At 40.0% G+C, this 24,582-nt stretch overlaps 1 protein-coding gene across 4 annotated transcripts in view; it reads left to right on the forward strand.

Moving 5' to 3' along the window:
- The window catches only part of agap1 (ArfGAP with GTPase domain, ankyrin repeat and PH domain 1), a 133,353-nt gene that overhangs the window by 29,617 nt on the left and 79,154 nt on the right, over window positions 1-24,582 (forward strand). For 2 of the 4 annotated variants that reach the window (XM_029133855.3, XM_029133838.3), the window contains exons 2-7: window positions 15,362-15,420; window positions 15,538-15,625; window positions 19,188-19,202; window positions 20,866-20,951; window positions 21,618-21,759; window positions 23,258-23,392. In XM_029133855.3, the coding sequence (XP_028989688.1) occupies window positions 15,362-15,420; window positions 15,538-15,625; window positions 19,188-19,202; window positions 20,866-20,951; window positions 21,618-21,759; window positions 23,258-23,392 (525 nt within the window). The remainder of the gene's footprint in view (window positions 1-15,361; window positions 15,421-15,537; window positions 15,626-19,187; window positions 19,203-20,865; window positions 20,952-21,617; window positions 21,760-23,257; window positions 23,393-24,582) is intronic. The other 2 variants (XM_029133865.3, XM_029133845.3) reach the window with 1 other exon arrangement.

Here is a 24,582-nt window from a genome sequence, read left to right on the forward strand (position 1 = left end):
AAGTTATAGGTGTTTGTAAAAGTGTAAAAGAGTATGGACTGTAAATTTTCTTCTTGTTGATGTTGTGACACAAGCATATTAATCACACTTTAATTAGATAGAGACAAAGCATAAGTTTGTATCTTTAGGTCACAGGTACTGTGACCTAAAGAAACCTAAAGAAGACCTAAAGGTACTGTTTTGTATATCCTGGCTTTAATTTGTTGAGGTATTATTTTGATTGATTTGCAAGTGTGGTTTAGGGTTTTATGAGGTTGCGTATATCCTGTAGCATGAGCTTTGGATATATATTGCTGAACACTAAGCATGCAGAGTTTTAAAAATTATTATATCTGTGAAATGAGCTGTGTGGCTTTTTCTTATGAAGAGCATTCTCCAAGTCTCTCTTCAGAATCGCAGAGGTCGATAAACAGGTCTAATGGGCTGACAAAAGGAGTTGGGAGAAGCATTGGATGTAAGGCATGGATTTCACATTTTTGGGATTCTTTAGAAGTGGCTGCAGGTCACATCAGCGCTAATGGTTAATGAGCTGCCAGGTGATGTATTGTTACTGGAGATAACCTGTGTTTGTTGTGGTTCACTAGTGGCTGACACAAAGTTTGATATCTGGCACAGTCATGAATCTCTTGGTCTTCCTTTAATAATATAAACTCAAGCCTTTATTAGCTTTACTTTTTTTATTTAACTTTAGAAAAATCAAACATTGAAATTTGTATAACAAGTAACACACAGTGTATCATGAGGTCATGTTCAGTTTGTACATTTACTATTCTGTAGACAGACAAAGCAAGACAACTTATATTCAGTCACACAAACCTAAATAAAAAGAGGAAACAACAGTGATTCAGTCGGACAGAAAGACATGTCCCATGTACAGACTCTCATGTATGTCTATACATTTAAAAGTGGTCACCAGACATATGCTAGACTGATCTATATGAAGGAAAAAGAAATATTAAAGCAGAAGTAAGGACGGCTTGTCAGAAAGGAGGGAGGAGAAAACAATGGATGGAGTTGAATAAGATGGCAGTATGTTTGAAAAATAATCTAACGATAGAGAAAGAGATAATGAAGAGTGAAAGTTGAAACAGACAAATGGAAGAATAGAGGGGAGGCATAAAGATAGAAGACAAAATGAAAAGGGAAGTAGCTGAGAAAGGTGAACCAAGGAGGGAGGATGGAAAGGAGGAATGCACATGAGACAGAAGACATGCTGCTGCCTACAGCGTTTCTCCTAAAAGGATTTTCTCCCTATTAAACCCATTGTAGTCTGCATATATGTGCATGCCTTTATGTTTTGTCCATGATGAATATAAAACATATTTGAGCTTGCAAATTAGTAGTAAGGGAATTCTGTGCTAGATCAGGTCAAACAGTACTGGATGTGCAGACCCTGTTTAAAGTGAAGCAGAGAAGGGAATTAAAGCCTTAACTAAGAAAACTGGACGAACTGTGAAACTGCATATCAAAGCATTTGAAATGCATGTGTTTGTGGGAGATTGGGGGGTGGAGGAAAGACTTACCTCTTAGCGAGTTAAAAGATGGCGGTGCAAACGTGTGTGGTTGTGTGTGAATTTGACACAGATTTAGTTCACATTATTTCTGCCTGGCTGTAGATATAGGTCATGCGCACACGCAACCACCCTCCGCCCTCAACACACACCCACATCCACACCCTTTCACGTACATTCCCCTAAATCTATCCCCTTTGGCTACTCGCCAACCAGTTCTCTGTGAGGTTGTGTTTGTGTCATTGCAACTATTGCAATATTCACACCTAGTTTATGTGTCTTTTACAAACATCCCTTCATGCACGTTCATCACATTGGTCTGCTCAAACCCAAATCTATTAGTTTAATTTTATGGGGTGCTGACAAACTTTCATTGCCTGTGAAACGCGCATTGTGCCACTTTCTAGGTTATTTATTCTATACAGATGGAGTATTACAGATTCTCTATTTTTTGTTTGATTATAATCAAACAATCATACAATAATAAACTAAAACAAATGCTGTCCAACAAAATTTCACATAACTAGAATGTAACTGTAGCCTTTTATGACCTGCAGTCCCACTGTGTTGGTACTGACTTTTGACTCTCTCTGAACTTGGTCACTATATCAGGTTGATTTTGTTTTTGTTCTTAGTGTTATTGTTCTGACTGTTTTGACTCATGCACTGTTGTTTACATGTAAATATAAATCTTGCTGCTGCCCCTGCATCTGCAATTGTGTTTCCATATTTGCTTTTTGCTAACTGCTTCATTGTTTCTCCTTCTCTTCTCAGTTTCTTTGGCTTTTAACAGGCAGCTGTGTCGCTCCAGTGGCTCGAGGTTGTTCTTGGGTCAAAGTGGATGTGTGGGAGGATTGGATGTCCCCTTTTTCTTGCCACTTCCTCTTCAGATCTAAAATTGACCTTGTGGCCAGTGGGGTTGTGTTTAAAAATGCTAAACACAACAGTGTTCCAACCCTTCAAAAGTAGTTCACTCCACTATGTTCTTTATTTTTTGGAGTTGGGGTTGTACCCGTAATCACCCTATGTTTTTACAAGTGGTGTGAGAAGGCTATAATTCCTCTATAATGCCTCTGTAGGGGAGGTCCTCTTCATGTCGAAACAGTAGTGATGCAAAGATGATCGAAACCTTGAAAATAACTTGGATGTGACAAGCAGAAACACCACTTTACAACCAAAACACATACCACATGTTTCTACCTGCTCTGTGTTGTTGTTGTTGTTGAACTGTTGTTCTGAGCTGCACATTTACTTGGGATGAATGCTAACTTCTTAGTAGCCTCCAACCTCTGTTTTTATGGGGGATGCCGGTCACTGTTGTTGGTGCTGTATATTAGCTGATTGGTCTCAGTGAGGGTCATAGTATATGGTATTGATTGTAGTGCTGTATTGACATCTTCTAGCAAAAGATACTTTCAGAAGGTACTTCACTTATTCTTGCTAACCGACTTTGGGGGTTACAGGTGTCTGTCTAAGCCAAGATCTTCATTCTTACCTGTAGGTCAGCTTCTACATTAAGCTCTGTTATTGTTGGCGCTTGGAACCCAATCTTCGATTGTGGGAGGATGATGATATCTCCTTTTCTGACCTGGCGTTCTGGCTCCCCCTTTGTGTAGCATTTATGTTGTGTTGTACCTCATCGATCTCTAGTTGTGACATTCAACTAAATACCAATGTGTTTCTTGTGCATATTCGAGCACTGTGCTACTAGTTGTTTTGGCATTAGTTTAGATGTTGGGTTTCAAAGTATCCATAGTATCAATTCTCTTCATGTAACCCCACCCACCAGGGTTACTGCTGTAGTAAAATTCCAATAGTTCCCTGTTCTCATTTCTTTTCCATGAATATCTTTATTCTTGTTCTATAGCCCACTTCACATCAGATTGCCCTGGTTCCCTGATGCAGACCTTGTTGACCCGGTCTGACCAGGATTCGATTCCTGCTCCCTACTGTAGCGAAGTCAGCTGCACTGCCAATGTATTATCCTATCTGTCAGTCAGTCTGTCTGTCTGGCTGTCTGCTTTTTAACATTTTTAATAGTTTTTGATTCATAGCAGTTTAAGTGTTAGGTGGTTTTGGGTAAGTTTTCAGCTGTTTCAATAGTATGTATTGCGTGAGCTATGCACACTAATGGAATTGGCCACAATTTTTAGTCTTCAAATCTAAAACTCACACCAGTTGCTAAATAATGACTTGGCATTCATAAAGTGATGTTATTTTTGTTATGGCTATGATGGTTTTGCTAGAACAAGCCCATTTATGACAGGTGCAAATCACCCTTCACTACAGTCACTGTAGAGTGTGAAGTTTTTCCCCTTTGGAGAATGGTTTCCATGACAATGGTATGCATATTACTGATTAGTTCATTACATTGTTTGATTGTTTATTAATTAAGCACACACTTCCTCTGAATTCTTTTAACATTAAATTACCAATCCAATTTTTTAACTTATAATACTTATATACCCTACTATAGCACCTCAAATAACAATAAAAGTTATCAGAATATCCAAATAACCTTTATTTATACCTGACTGACGAAATATAAACGGTGTACAGCCGTTGTGCAATGTGTCCATATCTGTCACATATGGCCACCAGAGGGAGCAGATGCCATTGCATTCATATCTCTGACTGTGGCCAATGAGGTGTTGTTTCACTCATTAAAGCTTTGCAATTGATCTAAAAGCACCAACCCAGGATTGACAGGACTGCCAGCCAGTGAGAGTCACCTCGCGTTTTATGGCCTTGGTGCAATAAACCTGATCAAATGGAAATGAAAACACTCCAGACATGCTGTGGGAGGGGTAGGAAGTAAGAGTGATTGGGTAACTTTCCAGAATGCAGATATAACAGAATTGGATTTGTTCGCCAGTAATACGGTCTTTATGATATTTGAACGTTTGCCGTTCTTTGGCTTGACACTCACCACATGAGAGCTAGCATGCTTTGGCACATATCCTTATGTTCCTTATAATCTTAGGTTTGTTTATTTGTGTTGCATAAAGTATCGTAGTGGAACATATGCACCGCATGCTAATGTTAGCAGCGACAGGTGGATCATATTTTGGTTATTACTGGGGCTGTGTTCGATGCATGTAATGCATGACATTTATATACAGTAGCACTCTATCCTGGACACCACTGTTTAACTTCATGTTAGTTCTTTTTCTGCCTACAACCTAGCAAGATGTGCAAATGCTGTAACATGTCCCCCATTTGTGAAAAGGAAGTTGTTCTATAGATATGTCAAGAGAACATCCATGTTGTTTTTGTGCAGCTACTTGTCCTCCTTGGCAGTCTGTGTTTGACTTAGGGTAGCTCTGATGAGAAGAGGAAGCATTACTGTCACTAAGGTTTGTTATATTCTGATTGGGGCTAGGCACATCAATGCAAGACTTTGTTAATGCCGACAATGCGTGTTAACACAGTTTACTTTTGTTGTCAATATTTGGAAAGTCCGTTGCCCCAAAGGCTCTGAATACAAATACAGACAAACGAAGAGTCACAGGAGGAGCGGGTGGTTGATCAATACTGGCCGAAGATATGCTTCTCAACCAATCAGAGCCTTTGGGGGCAGGGCCACTGCAGCGCTCACTTACCTGGAACCGAATAGAATAAGTGTCTTACGATGGTAGAAGTATAAACAAACGTAAGGCAAGCTAACAAATGCCATACCTAAATGGTTAGCTACAAACTGCAGGCCGATTAGTGTTGTGGACGATGTTGGTCTGAGGAACAATAATAGAATCGCAACGAATGACGACACTTGTAGGCCTCCTTCAGGACGCACCCTCACAGGAACAATACATGAGTTGTATGAAAAGGAGAGGACTATAAAATCGATGGCACAGGCACAAAGTCTTGCTTTCACTGGAGAGTAGTAGTTTATATAAATAAAAATGCGCGATATACTACTTTTGAATTTGTTACCCAATACTTATTAATACTACTCATTAATGTGTTAATTAATCACTAATTATGATTAATATCAGAAATCAAAGTCTGCGTAAACTTTTAATATGTTCTGCTGTGTGTGTGTGTGTGTGTGTGTGTGTGTGTGTGTGTGTGTGTGTGTGTGTGTGTGTGTGTGTGTGTGTGTGTGTGTGTGTGTGTGTGTGGCAACGGTTATATCTATGTCTTGAGTAGGTAAGCTGCCGGTGCACTGTTAGCTCTTTGCAAACCTATAGTGTCTGTGTGTGTGTGTGAGAGAGAGAGAGAGAGGTGTATTCTTTGTACCTCAAACCAACATCAGATAAAAAGTGTCAGTTGGGCAGTTTCTTTTTTACATATTTCCCTCAAGCCTCACACACAGTGGCAGTTTATCAGGTCAGGGTAGACAGGGCTTTGAAAAGTCAACAGATAATCCAAACTAGTCTTATCTCTAATCTTCACTTTAACTTCATAGTACAGTACAGCTGAATAAACATTATTGGTTGCAATGAAATTGTTGCATTGGGGTAAACAGTTGTTGTTCATGTTGTAAAATTAACCACCACAAATTCCACCTTGCTCGCATGGCTTTGGCCACTGAAACATGTCACAAGGAGTTTTCCTGTGCGCTGGTTCCTGGTGCAAAACACACACTCACTCATTTAAATCAGTAATTGGGCTGTAGCCTGTGCTGTGCAGCAAAACAAACATTGGAGTGAAGTGAGACTAAAGCCACATCTATTGTTTCAGTGTTTCTCTGTGACTCATTTGCTTATGTAATTAGGGACACTGCAGGCCATGTGTTACTGCCCCTGGTGCAACTACCAGACCTTCTTCCCTGTGCGTGCGTGCGTGCGTGTTTAACTCTGTAATTGTGAGATTTAAACTTTTAAATAGAATGCAAAACTTTGTCTTGCCTTGAACAATAAAATATCTTTAAATATACAAAATCTAAATAAACAAACAAACAAAACAAGCATTGCGTTTTAGTCTGCTGGGAATCTATGCAGCAAGGAGGTTAAAACAAAATGAATATATACATACAATATATAATATATATATATATTATATATATATATATATATATATATATATATATATATATATATATATATATATATATATATATATATATCTATATATATATATATATATATATTATATATCTATCTATATATATGTATGTATGTATATATCTATATATATGTGTGTGTGTGTGTGTATATATATATCCACTTTCCAAGCTCGGGTCCTCTACCAGAGGCCAGGAAGCTTGAGGGTTCTGCGCAGTATCCTTGCTGTTCCTAGGACTGCACTTTTCTGGACTGAGATGTCGGATGTTATTCCAGGGATCTGTTGTAGCCACTCCTCCAGTTTGGGGGTCACTTCCCCCAGTGCTCCAATCACCACAGGCACCACTGTGGCCTTCACCTTCCAAGCCTTCTCCAGTTCTTCTCTGAGCCCTTGGTATTTCTCTAGTTTCTCATGTTCCTTTTTCCTGATGTTGCCATCGCTTGGTATTGCCACATCCACCACTACGGCTTTCCTCTGCTCTTTATCCACCACCACAATGTCTGGTTGGTTCGCCATTACCATTCTGTCAGTCTGGATCTGGAAGTCCCACAGGATCTTGGCTCGCTCGTTCTCTACCACCTTGGGAGGTGTTTCCCACTTTGACCTTGGGGTTTCCAGTCCATACTCCGCGCAGATGTTCCTGTATACTATGCCAGCCACTTGGTTATGGCGATCCATGTATGTTTTCCCTGCCAGCATCTTACACCCTGCAGTTATGTGCTGGACCATCTCAGGGGCCTCTTTGCACAGTAAACACCTTGGGTCTGGTGTGGTAGATCTGGGCGTCTATGGCTCTGGTGCTTAGGGCCTTCTCCTGTGCAGCCAGGATGAGTGCCTCTGTGCTGTCCTTCAGCCCAGCCCCTTCAAGCCATTGGTAGGATTTGTTGAGATCAGCCACTTCAGTTATGTTCCGGTGGTACATCCCGTGCAAGGGCTTGTCGTCCCATGATGATCCCTCATCCAGCATCTTATCCTCTGTTCTCCACTGCCTGAGACATTCACTCAGCATGTCATCTGTCGGAGCCTTATCCTTGATGTACTTATGGATCTTGGATGTTTCATCCTGGATAGTGGCTCTCACGCTCACTATTCCTCTGCCTCCTTCCTTGCGGCTAGCGTACAGTCTCAGGGTGCTGGATTTGCGGTGGAACCCTCCCTGCATGGTGAGGAGCTTTCGTGTCTTAACATCTGTGGTCTGTATCTCTTCCTTGGGCCACCTTATTATTCTCGCTGGGTATCTGATCACTGGCAGGGCGTAGCTGTTTATTGCCTGGGATTTGTTCTTGCCATTGAGCTGGCTTCTTAGGACTTGCCTTACTCGTTGGAGGTATTTGGCTGTTGCTGCATTCCTTGTTGCCTGTTCAAGGTTGCGATTCGCCTGTGGTATTTCAAGGTACTTGTAGTTGTCCTCAATGTCTGCTATTGTTTCTTCTGGGAGTGAGACCCCTTCTGTGTGGATAACCTTGCCTCTCTTTGTCACCATCCTCCCACATTTCTCGAGTCCGAATGATATCCCAATGTCCGAGCTGTAGATCCTGGTGGTGTGGATCAGTGAGTCGATGTCTCGCTCATTCTTGGCATACAGCTTGATGTCATCCATGTAGAGGAGGTGACTTATGGTGGCCCCGTTCCGGAGTCGGTATCCATAGCCAGTCTTGTTTATTATTTGGCTGAGGGGGTTCAGACCTATGCAGAACAGCAGTGGGGACAGTGCATCTCCTTGGTATATGCCACATTTGATGGATACTTGGGCAAGTGGCTTCCCATTGGCTTCAAGGGTGGTTCTCCACAACCTCATCGAGTTTGCAATGAAGGCCCTTAGAGTTCTGTTGATGTTGTACAGCTCCCAGCATTCAGTGATCCATGTGTGTGGCATTGAGTCATAGGCTTTCTTGTAGTCGATCCAGGCTGTGCACAGGTTGGTGTGTCGCATTCTGCAGTCTTGGGCGACTGTTCTGTCTACCAGGAGTTGGTGTTTGGCTCCTCTGGTATCCTTACTAATGCTCTTCTGTGCTTCGCTCATATATTGACCCATGTGCCCACTTATCTTAGCTGCGATGATGCCTGACATGAGCTTCCATGTTGTGGAGAGGCAGGTTATTGGCCGGTAGTTGGATGGGACTGCACCCTTTGAGGGATCCTTCATTATCAGGATCGTTCGCCCTTCGGTTAGCCATTCAGGGTGAGTCCCATCCCTTAGCAGCTGGTTCATTTGTGCTGCCAGGCGCTCATGGATTGCAGTGAGCTTCTTTAGCCAGTAGGCGTGGATCATGTCAGGGCCAGGTGCTGTCCAGTTTTTCATACCTGAGACTCTTTGTTGGATGTCTGCCACTGTGATACTAACTGGATTCTGTTCAGGGAGGTTGCTGTGGTCTTCCCTCAGATCCACCAGCCACTGTGCATCACTGTTGTGTGATGCCTCCCTTTCCCATATACCCTTCCAGTACTGTTCAGTTTCCAGCCTTGGTGGGTCTGCTCTGCTGTTATTACCCTGCCATTGAGAGTACACTTTCGCAGGTTGTGTTGCGAACAGCCGGTTTATTCGTCTGGCTTCGTTATCTCTGGTGTATCTCTTTAGGCGGCTGGCCAAGGCTTGTAGCCTTTGCTTGGCAGTTTCGAGTGCTTCAGGTATGGTCATCTGGCTGTACCTCTTGGGCATTGGTCTTTTCATTGCACCTCTCTGGGCCTCTGTCATTTGGCTCACTTCCCTCCGAGCTGCCTTGATTTTTGCCTCCAACCTTCGTTTCCATGGTGGGTATTGTTTCTCATGGCTCCCATGGTTGCTCTTATAGCCAAGCACCTCTAGGATCACTGATGCTGAAGCGTATATCAGCTCATTGGTTTCTGTGATTGTTGTGGTAGGGATCACTCTCAATGCTGCATTCACATCTTCCATGAGACTTTCTGATGGTACTTCACTTAGCCGTTGTAGTGGGGTTCGGGGTTGCCTGTTTAATCTCGCCATGATCTTATCTTTCAGGTCAGTCGCTGCCTCGCTCAGCGTATCTGTGCTTATTGGGGCTTCGTACCCAATTTCCGGTTGGGGAGATGGTGAAACCTCCCCTCTGACCTGGCGTCCTGGCTCCCCCTTGCCGTAGCATTTGTGTTGTATCTCTTCAATCTCAAGTTGTGATAGCAGTTGCCGTTTGTGGATGTTGGAACACTGAGCTACTAGTTGCTTCGCAGTCAGTCTTGAATGTGGGTTTCTCCGTTCCCATTCGCCACACATTCTATTCATGTAACCCCTCTGACTAGGGTTACTTGAGTAGTAGCATTCCAACAGTTTTCTGTTCTCGCATCTTAGCCATTTCTTTCTTGTTCCAGTAGCCCATTTCTCGTCAAGGTGCTCTGGTTCCCCAACACCTGACGCAGGCCTTGTTAGACCGGGCGACGTCTGAACCGGTATCTCATGTGGTTCATTGTCTCTCATGATATGAGGTAGGCGGTAGCTTGAAGGGTCTTGCCCAAGGACCCCATATATATATATATATATGTGTGTGTGTGTGTGTGTGTGTGTGTGTGTGTGTGTGTGTGTGTATGTATGTATGTATGTATGTATGTATGTATGTATGTATATATATATGTATATGTATGTATGTATGTATATATGTAGCTCTATATCTCTCTCTCTCTCTACTATCTCTCTATCTCTCTATACTCATCTATATCTCTCGGTGGATAAAATGAAAACCACAACAAGTACTCATTTACTCACTTTCTACTGCTTAGTCTTTGTAAGATTTGTGACGTTGCGTAAATTATCTTCAGATTCTACAACTTCCTCTCTACAACTGCAGACACAGGGAGGGTTAGGGGAAATGTCACTTGAACATTCTTAATGAGGCAACAGGGCTAACCACTAAAAATGTGTTATTGCTGATGTTATTTGCTGCTTTTAGATTTGTCTGATTTTGCAGCGTTATAATTTCACTATGTTGTAAGGACTTGGGACGCACTTGGACTGTGTGACTAGTCCAGTCTCAACCAGCTATTTGCAAGATTCCATTCTCTCAGTGTCATTTAAGTCTTTAGTTCACCACAAACTCTTCTGTTTTTTCCTGATCTGAAGACAGCTCTGCTGGCATCAGACTACAGCTTAAAGGCCTATTTGAGGGTCAAGATAGGATTTTAGGACTGAGGATAGAATTGCGTTTTGGCAAGTTTTTTTTTTTTTTCCAAATATAGTGTTTTATTTATTTAGAACTAAGTTGCACTAATACTTTCCTGTGATCAAACAGCACTGATCTGCCACTTCAGGGATTTAGTTAATTTTTTGGAATATGAACATATCAATCTCAATAAATAGTTCTGAGAAAAACACGTTTGAAAAATTTAAGCAAGTACTGAAATACTCAGCGGCTTCGGACGTTATCACGCCATTCAATGGTCATTATCAGTGGTTATCAGCCCATATGTATGAGCCGGTAGGTGCCCACCTACCTGCTGGCAGCGGTGAATAGGTGCTGTAGGTCGCCGTCATCGATCCGTAAGGTAGATCACGGCTCGGATGATTTAACCAGCAGAGTCAGTAGGGGCGCTGTTGAGCGGTTGTTCAGACGGGAGGATCGACGTTTTTGATTTTGATTTATTAGCGAGCATAACTTAGCAAATAGCTAGTGGTATTGTGTTAGCTAACTGTAACCTGAACCCCCCACCCGTTATCCAGCCCTAACCCTAACCACAAAATAACGTCCGAAGCCGTTGAACGTAGCAACTTAGCTAGCTGCTAGCTGTTTGCGAGGAGGCAGACCAGGCACCTACTGGCCCGTACAAATGCACTGATAAGTTCTGATCAGCCCATTCTTTATGGGTGATAACGTCCGAAGCGGGTGACATACTTGTGATTTAACATGCAAACACCAGGTGTCTTACCGCATTAAGAAACACGTGGCAACACTTGATATAAAGAAAGTATGTCAACACAACTAAACAAACTAAGTGCAAGTTTTGTTTACATGCCTGTGGGTGTGGTAAAGTCAAACACTGCAAGAATGCAATTTGTCAGTTTTCCACTGTGTTTTAGGTCAAAAAGTGATGGCTTTGAAGACTAGAAAAGCTTTTGGATTTGCTTGTTAGTTTGTCTTAGTATGAAGCCGAGAATGGGCTGGTTCAAACTGCACTTTGTATAATTAGGTTCATTTTGAGAGTATATACAATACATACTATATCACACACACACACACACACACACACACACACACACACACACACACACACACACACACACACACACACACACGTCGTCAGGGTTGGCTCGCGAGATGTTCCTGTGTTTAAAGAAATAGAATTGTTATATTTACACTGTATTGCTCCTGGGTAGCGAAGATAAACAGCACTTATTGAACGACACAAAATAACTGTGAAATTGTTTTAGTAATAGCAAAGTTAGAGAAAGCAACAACTAAGCATGGAACACAGGGAACAGATTGCATACATGCTAGAATCCGCCACTGGAATCCTTTTCTACTCCTCCATAATGACATCAAGGAGCTGGTGTATGTCAGAAACCATGTGCTTCTTCACCTTCCATTTGAGGATGCAGATGCTCAAGATACTCATTGGTGTCTAGAGATATGCTTGACCAGTCCATCACCTTTACCCTCAGTGGTCTTTACTGTAACAGAACAGAAAGTTTATCAGATGACATGAGTCCACTAACACACATACCTCATATTCAGCATTACAGGATATTGCAGAAATTAATGCAGCGAAATGAGAAAGGATCAGACACAGCTTTGAGTTACTTATGAAAATAAATATGTGGTTTGCTTTAACCAATACTCAATTGGTCCGAGTGCACACTCGGATAGAGGGATGTTAAATAGATGAGGTTTCTGACACTGATATAACACTTGACTATGGTCAAGTCAGCTGCTTTTTTGAGTGTTGTATACAGAGACATTTTAGAGCTTGTGTAGAGATGGTAACACCACTGTTCTCAATATTCATGTGGCTAAATGGTATAAGCATCAGGCAACATGGGTTCCAGTCTTGTCTTAAGGGTGATTTTTATGTAACCTATAATACAACCTCATCGCATCTGATAGTTTCTATAAGACAATATAAATGTCTGATGTTCAATAATTAATTAAAACTGTTTAATTAGTTTTACTGCAGCCCTCTGATGCAAATAACAGAGTTACCTATACACACAGTAAGGTCCATAAATATTGGGACATGGACACAATTCCAACGTTTTTGACTCTATACATCAAATGTTGGAACTGTGTCCGTGCGTGTGTATAGGTAAGTGGTCGCCACAGTGATTTGCATTATTGCTTTGGTTTTGATTTGGGAAGTTTTTACTGAGAGGCGACAGGGGCGCGACGTGCCAAATGGCTGGGGCCATGCCACAATCTGTATGCAACCAACAGTCTGAAGGCTATTATGAGCTAAGTCAGCTATGAAGCTTTGAATGATGACAGTTATATGTATTCTACAATTGTACGAAGAGTATTGGCCCTCACCTTTTATCAAAACAAAAATTGGTATACGGTATCCTTGATACCAATCACTATCAATACACTTTGGCAGGAACTTTTTCATTGCTGTGTTTGGGAATGTATATAGTCCAAATTCAATGTTCAGTGTAGGTGAAATTTAACAAGAAATTTAAGTATTGAGACTTTGGTCTAAGCATTTGCTTTTAGTGTGTTTGTAATAGGCAGAATGTGGATCTTTTGCTGTGTCCTACTTGTCAACTAATTTTGGCGTCTATAACAAGGACAGCACAAAAGAAGTCAAAAAGACAAGATGCTATCTGCAGTGTGCAGGTGAGCAGTCAGTGGCTAATGCTTAAGCTACTGTAGATGAATGAATCCCTCTTAACTCACTATACATGTAGGACAAGTTTTCACCCAGGAGTTACTCCCACTTTATCTTTATTTGTATTTGATAAATTGCAAAAATAGTACATGACCAAAATTTTTGAATCATGAAACTCAAAATAATACTAAATAGTTACACCTGCAATGCTGAAATGTTTCATTTTAAAACTAAGTTCCAAGTTTTGTCTTGACATTCAAGATGTTGATTTAAGGTGCAGTTATGCAGTTAAGAACATATACTTGAAAAAATATTAGAGCCAATAGTAAGTTAAATAAATTTCCATAACAGTGAGTCTACTGGTCTCTGCTACACCTCAGCTTTCATACTGTAAGTAGGCCAGTGGGGCAGATTCGGTTGAAGCCTTCTGTTTTTTTTTACTAATTCATCAGCAGCAATCTGTGTCAGCGTATAAACACTTTATGAGAGAGAAAGAGGAGCAGGCACTGAAGCCCCTTAAAGGGATACTTCACCGCTGGAAAGCAAACTGCGTGTGTCTTTTATTAGGCAAAATGTGCAAAAACGTTTCCTACTGATGGCCTTTGTCCAGAGAAAACATGAAAAAACGGCAGTATTATGTGTTGTGGCTGAAAATGGTCAATCCTACATCACACAGAAGGCATTGCGCTTACACAGGATGCGTTGCGAGAAGGTAGAAGGAAAAAAGGATGCTGGCAAAATTAACATCCATCATGCATCACCCCCTTACACCCCCTGTATCCTGGTGTAGCAGCTATGAGCAGTTCCACAAGACAGCTACACCCCCAGTACAGGAAGGATAAGTTGTTCCTCCCCACAGTCATCGAACTATACAACTATATACAACTATACAGTGTGAACATTATAGTGCAATAGAGAAGTGCAAGTCTCATTGAATAACCTTTATAAATATGTACATGTGCAAATACCCAATTCTTCATTCTTTAATTGTCATTGTATAGATTATTATTGTCTTTTTTAAAAATATATAGATTTATTACATTTAATAAAGTCTTATCTTGCAAAAGACCTACTTAAGGTCTTTCTATTGATCCATTATTTATTTTTTTCAGTGATTGTGTGGTCACTATCATCCCAAAATCTGTTTTGAAGTTTAAAATAGGTGTTTCTTTTACTACTAATGAAACTCACTAAGTTGATTTGTGTTTTTGTACGTTAAGGTGGTATCTGGGGGGGAATCTTGAATGAAGCATTTCTGTTGACTGGAAAGCACATAGAGAGGGGCATTGTTGAGGTTTTTACAAATGCCCGCCTGTGTCTTTTCTGACCTCTTCATCTTTGTTAGACAGGATGTTGTTCCAGCTGCTTCCTGTTTTTAGGGCCCTCTGGTTCCTCTCCGGGTTCCCAATGCAGTACAACACAAGTAGTCACAATTAGTACTGTAGCTCTGCCAGCCGACCAACTGTCAGCTGGTGGTTAACTAATAATACAGTAAGATGCTTAGAAAAATGATCTGCATCTGAGCTTTGTTTGACTATCTGACTGCAGAAAATGTCTTGAGTCAGTTACAAAGAATGTGTATTCAAACTTTGAGTTGGATATTGTTTGGTCAAATTGTAAGATCTTAGGGTTTAAATCATGAATCATTGTATAGGGGTTTGACTAAATAATTTTTGCAACAGGCTTTTAATTTAGTTATACTGTAGTTCCTCTCAGCTCTTCACATTATCTGTTTGATGGTCTTCTTTTGTGACTTTTAGCCTGCATCTGACAGTTTTCATGAGACTGTCCTTAATTTTACTTATCTTCCGCTATTCTCCACTGAGTAGAAACGGATTGGGCTCCTCATTATTGTAGCTGGTGGAATATAGCTTGTTGCACTTTCAGACAGAAAGTCGTGCAGTTGTGTTGTTGGCAATTAGACCACTACTGAGTAGTGTAGTATTCAGAAAATCAAAATATCTTTAGATGTTCACTTTTGATGTTTTATAAATTTGGCTTTCTGTTGCACCTGAACTCATCACATGTTCTTTACAGCTCACATTGATGTTTTTCTTTATCTCTTTTGTTTCTTACAGATGCATTTGTAAACAGTCAGGAGTGGACACTGAGTCGAACAGTACCAGAACTGAAAGTAGTGAGTTCAAAGGACCTTTTTCTCTAAAGTCATTTTTGCTTTACTGAAATTATTATATGTCGAGTATGTAATTAAATAATGATATAATCCAAATTCACTTCTTTAATGCCTTCCCAGGGTATTGTAGGTAACCTTGCCAGTGGTAAGTCAGCACTGGTCCACAGGTACCTAACAGGAACATATGTCCAGGAGGAGTCGCCTGAAGGTAAGAAATTTTATATTTATATAGGAGAACTGCTTGCATCGGTTTATAGTGTGTAATAAATGTGAAAGCATTGTTTATTATAATACATTTTTATTATAATAAACTGAGATTGATCTCAAAATGCTAGCTGCAATAATAAGACATAAACAGCCTACAGCTCCTGCACACATGTGCCCACAGCTCTAATTATCTCTTTCTTCACTTGCATATTTCATCATTTTGCAGAGAAACAAAAGCACAGATCAGAGGAGGTTTCTTTTACAATACTGCCCTCACAAAGAATCCACTTGAAAAACTAGGAAATATAGCAACTTACTGCGAAATTTTAATCTTTGAAAACCTTTTTCTTTTTTAATTGATTTGTTTCTTTGTCCATCATGTTTGAGACTCATAATTAGGACCTATTACTGACACCTTCAAAACTGGTACAATCTGTAATGATGCCTCAAAGCATGTAGCACAGACCCTGTGGTGATGAACATATTCCTTATCTAATATTAAAGCTTCCACTGCACACTCCCCAGCCAAAGATACTCCTATATAAAACCACATATTCTTTGAATATTTGAACACTTGACCTTTTTATCTCTCTGGAGGTTCAAGAAGCTTCTTTACAGATCCTGCACAGAAACAGGACATTGACGAGAGATTGGACTCCAGAGTAGAAACTGTGTCGTATGTCCCTCGGCAGCTCTTTTTTTGAACAAAGCAAGAGAACGGAAACAAATAATTTTATGGAATGAATAACAGAAAACGAAGGATATTTCCTTTGAATCCCAGCAACTGTCAAACAACTTTTAACCTGCAAACCCAAATTTGGGTTCGAGTTTCATTTAGTTTTCTTTCCTGTGGAGAACTCTTGTTGTTTTTTATTCAGGGACAAAAATAAAATTCGCCTTTGTGTTTTTAGGTTGAAATCTTTGCTTTTGTCATGTAGGGCAGCGGTCCCCAACCTTTTATGCACCACAGACCAGTTTAATGTCACAATTTTCACACACCGGTATTGTCTTACTGGCCGGAGCAGTTCCTTTATGAGAATATGAGATATGAGTTAGCAGATGTATGTACAGTAAGACATGTGACCAAGGTAAGCGTGTTGACATGAGTGAGTCATAGACGGATGTAGCGGAGAGAATCTGGTAATTTTTAATATAAAATATTGTTCAGAACCACACAATAAATACAACAAAAATAATGTAAGTTAAGTATTCTTTTGTGGCCCGGTACTAATTGACTCATGGACCAGTACTGGTCAGCAGCCCGGTGGTTAGAAACCACTGATGTAGGGGACTCACATAAAATTATCCCACATTCATCTGAAAAACTGTGCCATTGTTTGTTAACAAGGATAGAGAAACTGCACAACATGAAGTAATAGAACAGTGATTGTGTGTTTCATTCTGGAGGAATATCATAACTGATAAAAAGGACTCAAGGGTATTGTAGTCAGAAAAAAAGTCTGTGTGTAACTTTTTTTTTGAGGTGAGCATACAAAAAAATTACATTTTCTTCAGTAGTTACGTATTTCTTTTAAAATGTCCTCTGTGGTTCTGCAGCTCCAGTCTGTGGTCAGTCAATGGTCTATTTACACCGCCACTCAGCTTAATTATGATATACTTCTGCCAAATGTAACATGACACTGCTTCAAGCAACTCCACATACTGAATATAAGCCAGCGCAAAAACAACAATTTTTTGATCTAATTACTTGAAACAGCTGCCATCAGGAAAGCGGTGATTCTATTCCATTTATTTAAAAACAAACTTTCAAATTAGAGATTTAGAGAGAAAAGAAGCAAAACTATGGGACAGCTGATGTATTTTGAAATTCCTCACATCTAAAAATATGCTTAGTCTGGATTCCCATAGTAATTGATTGGGAGCACAGCTAGCGACCACACCACCACAGAACCTCTAACCAGAATTATTCTTATCCTGCAGACTGGAGCCTTGGAAAACTGCACTCATGTACTGTAAAACTCTGTGTAGGAGTAGTAAATAGAGGCCTCAAATGTTTTGTCAAATGTGAACTCTTAGGTTTAGGTTTAAGCTGTTTCTCCAAAACTCTTCTTTGTGCAGCATTAAGGGACATGCAGACTCTCTCACTCGTGGGGTACCTAATAATGTTCCAGCATTTAAACACTTCAGCCAAGACATTACTAGACATTTCCATATATGTTTAACCCTTAGGAAAACAATTAATTGATAAAACAGATGATTTAAATTGTGCATCCAGATGATGAGAAAGTGATAAAATCGACCTTGGACAAAAAACTCAACTTTGCAATCTTTGAACTAGGGATGTTTTGTGTGAAAATTTAAGTTAAGCAAAATGAAGCATGATAACAGACAAGAGTAATGATGTGTTATTTGAGATATAGTTGCATTTTGAGCATCAGTGCATAGTATACACATAAAAATAATGCATCCTATGTAACAAAGTTACCCATAGCTACCAAAGCTATTTTGGCAACTGCAGCTTCTGAGTTCTAAGCTGCCAGACCTCGAGCCAGAAATCACTCAGAAATCTCATTGTATCCTAAAAATAACGTAAGCAATTTGATTCCTCTCACTTAGCTTAAGGTTTTGCCATGGCCAAAGAGGTTATGAAGGACAAACTGAATATAAAAGGTTGTGGTTGTCATTTTGGTAGTCAAAGACCACTGGAGAGGAATGACCACTAATAACCTTTTGTTTAACAAGCCTTAGCGGGTAAGTTTCCACTCAAATGTGTTCCAATATGAATATAACTAACTACAAACTACAAAATTAATTAACATTTTCATTAGGTTCATTGCCTGAGAAAAACAGCCGATGGAGCAGATTCTCCAATCCATGCCATTCAACAGTAGAGACCAGAGTAGAGTAGATCATCCCAACCACAACTTCTGATTTTCTGTTTGTTGATTTTGTTATAGTATTATACACTTGGGTCTTAAAAAGCTGCTTAAAATGCTGAGTCAATACATGCTGTGTGATACCCTTGCTGAAGTTGTATTTTAACCAGTTGTACAGTATGTTATGATCTGTAAGTGTGGATGACACACAATAAGCAGGATGGAAACCAAGGCAAAGGATCTTATGATGTTACTACTTTGTGTTGGGGATGCCACAAAATTGTTTATTTGTTTAGCTCAGACTGTATATAGTAGCAGTGCTGAGCTTGCAGCCTCATCTGGTTGCACTGACATGCTAAAATTGCTGGGATCTATTCCCATGGTGCTAAAATATTATGTAATGTGTGCAAACAAATAATAAAAGTAATATGTAAACTAAAAATAATAATTCCAAAACAAAGCAGAGGCCCAGTTTTCTTAGACTCTGCAGGAGTTTTTTCAGATTGTGATGTTTCACATCTCTGATCTTAAGCTGATGCATTTATGTTGGTTGCTCTGTATGTTCCATATCTTTTCCACTTGTCTTTTTCTTCACTTGCTCCTGAAACTCCCATATTTCTGGCGACCTTTTATGCTAATAACTCTTGCTCTGTGGGAACTGGGTTTGTGCATGGATTAAATGTGACTGCATCTTTGTGTTTTCTCTCTTGATTTTCTTTGGCCTAGCTGACGTGGATGCAGGTAACTATCCTCTCTCTCTTCTTCTACCTCGCTGCTCATCCATAAGTTCCTCCACCTCCATCATTCCAACAGCAGCACATTGGGGACAGCTTAGGTTCAGCAGCATGTCTCTCAGTCATAAAATATTTCAACATGTCAGCTTCATACATCTTCAGTAATAGGTCACATGGATAAGTCCTGGACTTAGATTGATTTCTCTTTTTACACTAAAACATTTCTCTTTTGCACATCTGTTGTTGACTAATTTATAAACATTACACGTCTGCTTCCATTATATATCTGCTGTAACCAATCAAGATGTGTTCGTTGATTTCACACTTGACAAAGATCTTCTTGCTGCTAAACCTGTAGTTCGACTTGGTTTGCTGCTGTGACTCAACATAGTCCCATCCCTTTAAAACTTTTGTTTTGAAAGAAATGTTTTTTAATTATTTTTTTCTCAATTATTCCCATGAAACATGACTCAGTGTATTTGATTCAACCCCCACAATCACACACCTACAGTACTGTATGCAAATAAATATAAAAATACAGTGATAGCACAGCCCAGGGGTGTCAAGCGCAAATCAGTCCCTTGCTGGTTTTCCAACTCTCCCTTCCCCAGAGCCTGCTGATTACCTTGATCAGGTGTGTTCAGTCAATCAGAAACTGGATGAGCCAACTGACACACCTGTTAAAGGTAATCAGCAGGGGCAGTTGGAAAAGCAGCAGGGACACCAGCCCTCGAGGACCGCAGTTTGACACCCCTGGCATAGCCAGACACCCTGACTGAGCTGACTCTGCCTTACCAGAGCCATCTGCTTCACTGCAACAACAATGTACATCCTCACAGCATAGCTAGGTGTGGCAACTCAAGAGGTAGAGCTGTTGCCCACGAATCATAGGATTGACTCCTGTGTCCCCAAGGTCATGTGCCAAAGTGGCCAAGACACTGAACCCCAAGTTGCCCCCGGTGTGTCAGCTTAAGCAATGTAGAACACTCTGCCATCGGTGTGTAAATGCGCTTGTTTGTGCGAGTGGGTGAATGCAAATGCAGTTTTAAACCAGACCATTTACTATTGCGTCTGTGTAAGCAAAATGTTTGATTTTATGCTTCTGACTTTAGATTTTTTCATCTACAAGTTTAATTGTAGGAAAGATTTCATCTCAAGATTAAGTGTCAACAACAGTTTAGTGTGTATAGTCAAATCTATAGAACAAAGCTAAAGATTTGTTGTACACTGACTCAGAATTAAATACTATTCTAAAATCCAGAGTCACCTAGAAGAGAACATCTCATCAGAAAACCTTTAATGCAACCACCACTACTACTGCAGCGTAAGAGTAAATGTTTTTTACTGGTATGATAGGAAAAATCTTATTTACAATATTTGCAGAAATTTATTTTGTTTAGATAGGCACAAACATTCACTATCAGTATACACGCTCATGGTTATTAATTCCTCAGATTCAGCTGCAGCTGGCCATCACAGAAACCTCTAAAGCCTTCTTATTTTCATACATTTAAATAATTGTAAAACCTGTCTGATCACATTCCTGTCATTTTACTGCTTATTCTTTAATCAGTCAATGCTAACCTGACATAACCCATTCAGCTGTAGTTGAAGCTGTAGCCGTTTTTTTCTCTCCTCCATCCTCTGACTGTTGCTGCTGTCTTCTGCAGGTGGGCGCTTCAAAAAGGAGATTGTGGTTGATGGTCAAAGTCACTTGCTGCTCATCAGAGATGAAGGAGGCCCCCCTGAAGCACAGGTAGGTCCTGCTTCAAACATTATCACCACAATCCTAAACACTTGCAAATCATCAACAAAAATGAAAGGTTTGATGGCACAGCAACATTTAGTGTTTTCAGACAACAAATTTTTATGTACTTAGCCACAGGATGTGGTCTAAGCAAGTAATTAGTAAGTGTTTCTGGTGTTTGGTGCCTTGGTTTTGTTTTTCACACCCATTCTGTTGCACCGTACCGATAATTGTGCTTTACACACACACTGACAAGGTCCACAAGCCAAAAATCATTGACCTAGCTAGAGAGCTACGCCTTTTGTGCTTTAACCACAGATTTGATGTTTGCTAATGCAGTGGGTAAAAATATTTTTCTCACCTTGTTTAAAAATATTTTTTTCTAACTATGCAGTATGTGAATATGTACTTTACGAGATATAATTAATCTACGTATAGTAAAACATAATCCCTCAAAGAAGAAACAGGTGGAGAGTTTTTTGTATTACGTAAACTGAACAAATGTTTCTAATGGGAACAGTTAATTGTCTCTCTGCATTTCTTCTTATCGTTGCAAGCACTTCTGTATTTGTACAGTAGTACTGTAATCATTTAGGTGGAATTAGTGTTTGAAATTATTTGCTGCAGATTTAAATCTAAAAGAATGTTGTTTTCTAACTCTTTGTCTCTTTGCAGTTTGCGTTGTGGGTTGATGCAGTGATATTTGTCTTCAGTCTGGAGGATGAAATCAGCTTTCAGACAGTTTACCACTACTTCAGCCGCCTCGCCAACTTCCGGAACACCAGTGACCTGCCGCTGGTGCTCGTTGGCACACAAGGTCTGACACTAGTGCCACATAGACTGACTGTACTCAGCCAAAGTGCTGCTGACATCTAGTGGTGTGTTATGGTGATTGCACATTTCTTGAAACTGTGCCTCATATTCTCACAACAGTAAACACGAATCCGTAACATCTTATCCAATTCCCCAAGCATCATATTTCAGCTCAGAATTAAGCTTTACACTTAAAACCATTCATTTTGGCTGCAAAACAAAACTTTGCCCTTACATATCACTCACAAGCCCTGAAACACACGCCCTACAACAGTCACTTGTTACATGAACGCAAAAAACACAATGTATACGTTGGCACATTTTTATTTTTTTATGTACTACACAGCATAACTGTTTCTCAGCATCCTGTGTTTTGTGTTCTTCCATGGCTTGAAGGAGCCATACACTTTTCAGTAAATCAGTCACGATAGAAGCTGAAATTATTCCAACTAACAAGATATTGAGGCTGCGTTACAGTAGCTTTAGAGTGCCACAGTGTGTACACTCTAACATTACTGTACAGAGCAGTCCTAGAGTAAGTACACTGACCGGCCTTCCTCCCTGAAGGTTCTGATGATGGAGGCGATGGTGAAGGGTCCCTCATAGTAATATCATAGACAAGGACATGGCCAACTACAGTAAAGTTGCTCAAATACATCTTAGATTGCTTGTCTCTTTGCCCTTTCTTGTTCTTCTTCTCCTCATCTTCCTCTTCGAACTACTATTTCATTTCTCAGTGAGTCCATAACTGAAAGTACTGTTTCGGGTTCTTTTATCTATCTGCTGAAGAATCTGATTGACGTTTGAAATTTTGATGCTTAGTCTTTTAATTTGGTAATTCTTTGCTAATTGAGCTCAAGATGTGGTGACTTGATTAAAGAATTTTGAATACTAGCGCTTCCTAAATGAGCACACAGTGTAAAAGTTGAAAAATGAAGGGATTTGTGTGCAGAGTTTTGCAGAAAAAGTTCACCTGATTTGTGTCAAAGCAGGGAATAGTGTTTGTACAGTATAGTATTTCATAGTGTCATCTGTCAGTCACTGGGGTGTGTTAGGCACATGTAATAGCTTACCAAAATTGTCAGTAGTTGTCTTGGATTTTAAATTGATCATCTAATTATTCCAGTTAAAAACTGGAAAAGCTGTGTTAAAATGTCATCCTTCTCAAAACATCATAGAAATGACATATTCCAGATTTTAGTGCTCACACAATGACCAGCAGAGGGGGGTGAAGTATCACCACAGATTCCAGGTTTCTTTTACATTCTGAGTTTGAAGTGTGGTGTCCACCAGTTTAATATGAAAAAAGGATTTTCTTACAAAACCACAACGGTATTGTCTTGCAGTCTTATTTATACATGTCGCTTTAAATTGATACATCATGTTTACTGTCACTCACTCTGTTTTCTATATTAAATGAAATAAAAAGAGATAAAAAATACCTGGGATATAATGAGGTAATCAAAGGTTCACATTTTTAATAATCTTTTGTTTTATTTCAGATGCCATCAGCTCATCCAATCCCAGGGTGATTGATGACTCCCGAGCCAGAAAACTCTCAAACGACCTCAAACGATGCACATACTATGAAACCTGTGCCACTTATGGTCTCAATGTGGAGCGAGTCTTCCAAGACAGTAAGAACCAAATACTGATTTCTAACCTAATTCTAATGCAGAGTACCCAGTAAAATATTTCCCTAATCCAGTCAGCATGATCAAGAAGTCCAGTCCTCTGGGAAGGTGACATTCCCTCTGATGCCCCAGCCAGAGTCATTCAGCTACTCTTAATCACACATCAATTAAGCATTAAATGGACTTGCTCAGCTATTTAACTCAATCCAAAAAGCAATTAAGATTTATCATAGGTGGGAAAAGGAATGTAGCAAGGGGAAAAGATGTACAAAAAGAGACGAATTCCTCTGAGGGGGTTAATAGTAATATCTGACATTAGCGCAGAAGACACTAGTAGACAAGGTGAGGAGAGTGTCTGATGTAGTCAAGGTCCTGACTGATCCAAACAGATGGCAGTCCTATTATTTAGTTTTGGATGTAAAAGTCTGAAATTCTAGACTAAGCTTTTTTGTTACATAATATCAATTTAAATTTGCCAAACTACAACCCTGTGTCTAAAAAACTGGCCACCTACCACAAAGCTGGTTCTGCTAGAGGTTTCTACTGTTAGGGGTTTGTCATCTACAATTTCTAAGATTTATTCAAAATTGAAAATGTATGTTATAAAGCTTGCTCAAAGTGAGATTTGTTCTACATTTGTCCTAAACCCTAAACCTTACTTTGTAAAATGCTTTGAGATGTTTTTTTGTGAACAGTTTACAGCAAAGTACAAAACATCTACAAAATATGATTTGTTCTAATTATGGAAAATTACAAAAAAAGATTCTGTGCACATACTGTAGCGGTCCAGCACTAGCCAGCTAGCTAGCTGGCTAACAGTAAGTAACTATGGGTAAAACTTGGAAAGGGTTTTACATTTCAGGGTTATGTGTAAGTGTTAGACTAAGTGGTTTGTGTCCTTTTGGTATTGTAATTAATCTGTTGTGTGAAGTTTGTCTGTAGCTTTGTGAGGGATGATGTTGGGAGTGACCCTTGGTGCTGCGGTGTGCTCAGTGTTAAAAAATAAACAAGTTGTCTACAGCACCAAATACCAGGATCTTCTCCTTCGCTGTGCTTTACCACTGCATTTGAGGTGCCTGGGGCCATGTGCAGTGTACTGGAGCACAGGTTTTCTGTCACTATCTTGGACTGTAATTTAGCTGCCCAGTTTAGCCAAGCTAGCTCCGCATCTGGCCCTCAGGCACCGTCCCTGC

Source organism: Betta splendens, chromosome 2 (assembly GCF_900634795.4).
Source record: "Betta splendens chromosome 2, fBetSpl5.4, whole genome shotgun sequence".
Taxonomy (NCBI): domain Eukaryota; kingdom Metazoa; phylum Chordata; class Actinopteri; order Anabantiformes; family Osphronemidae; genus Betta; species Betta splendens.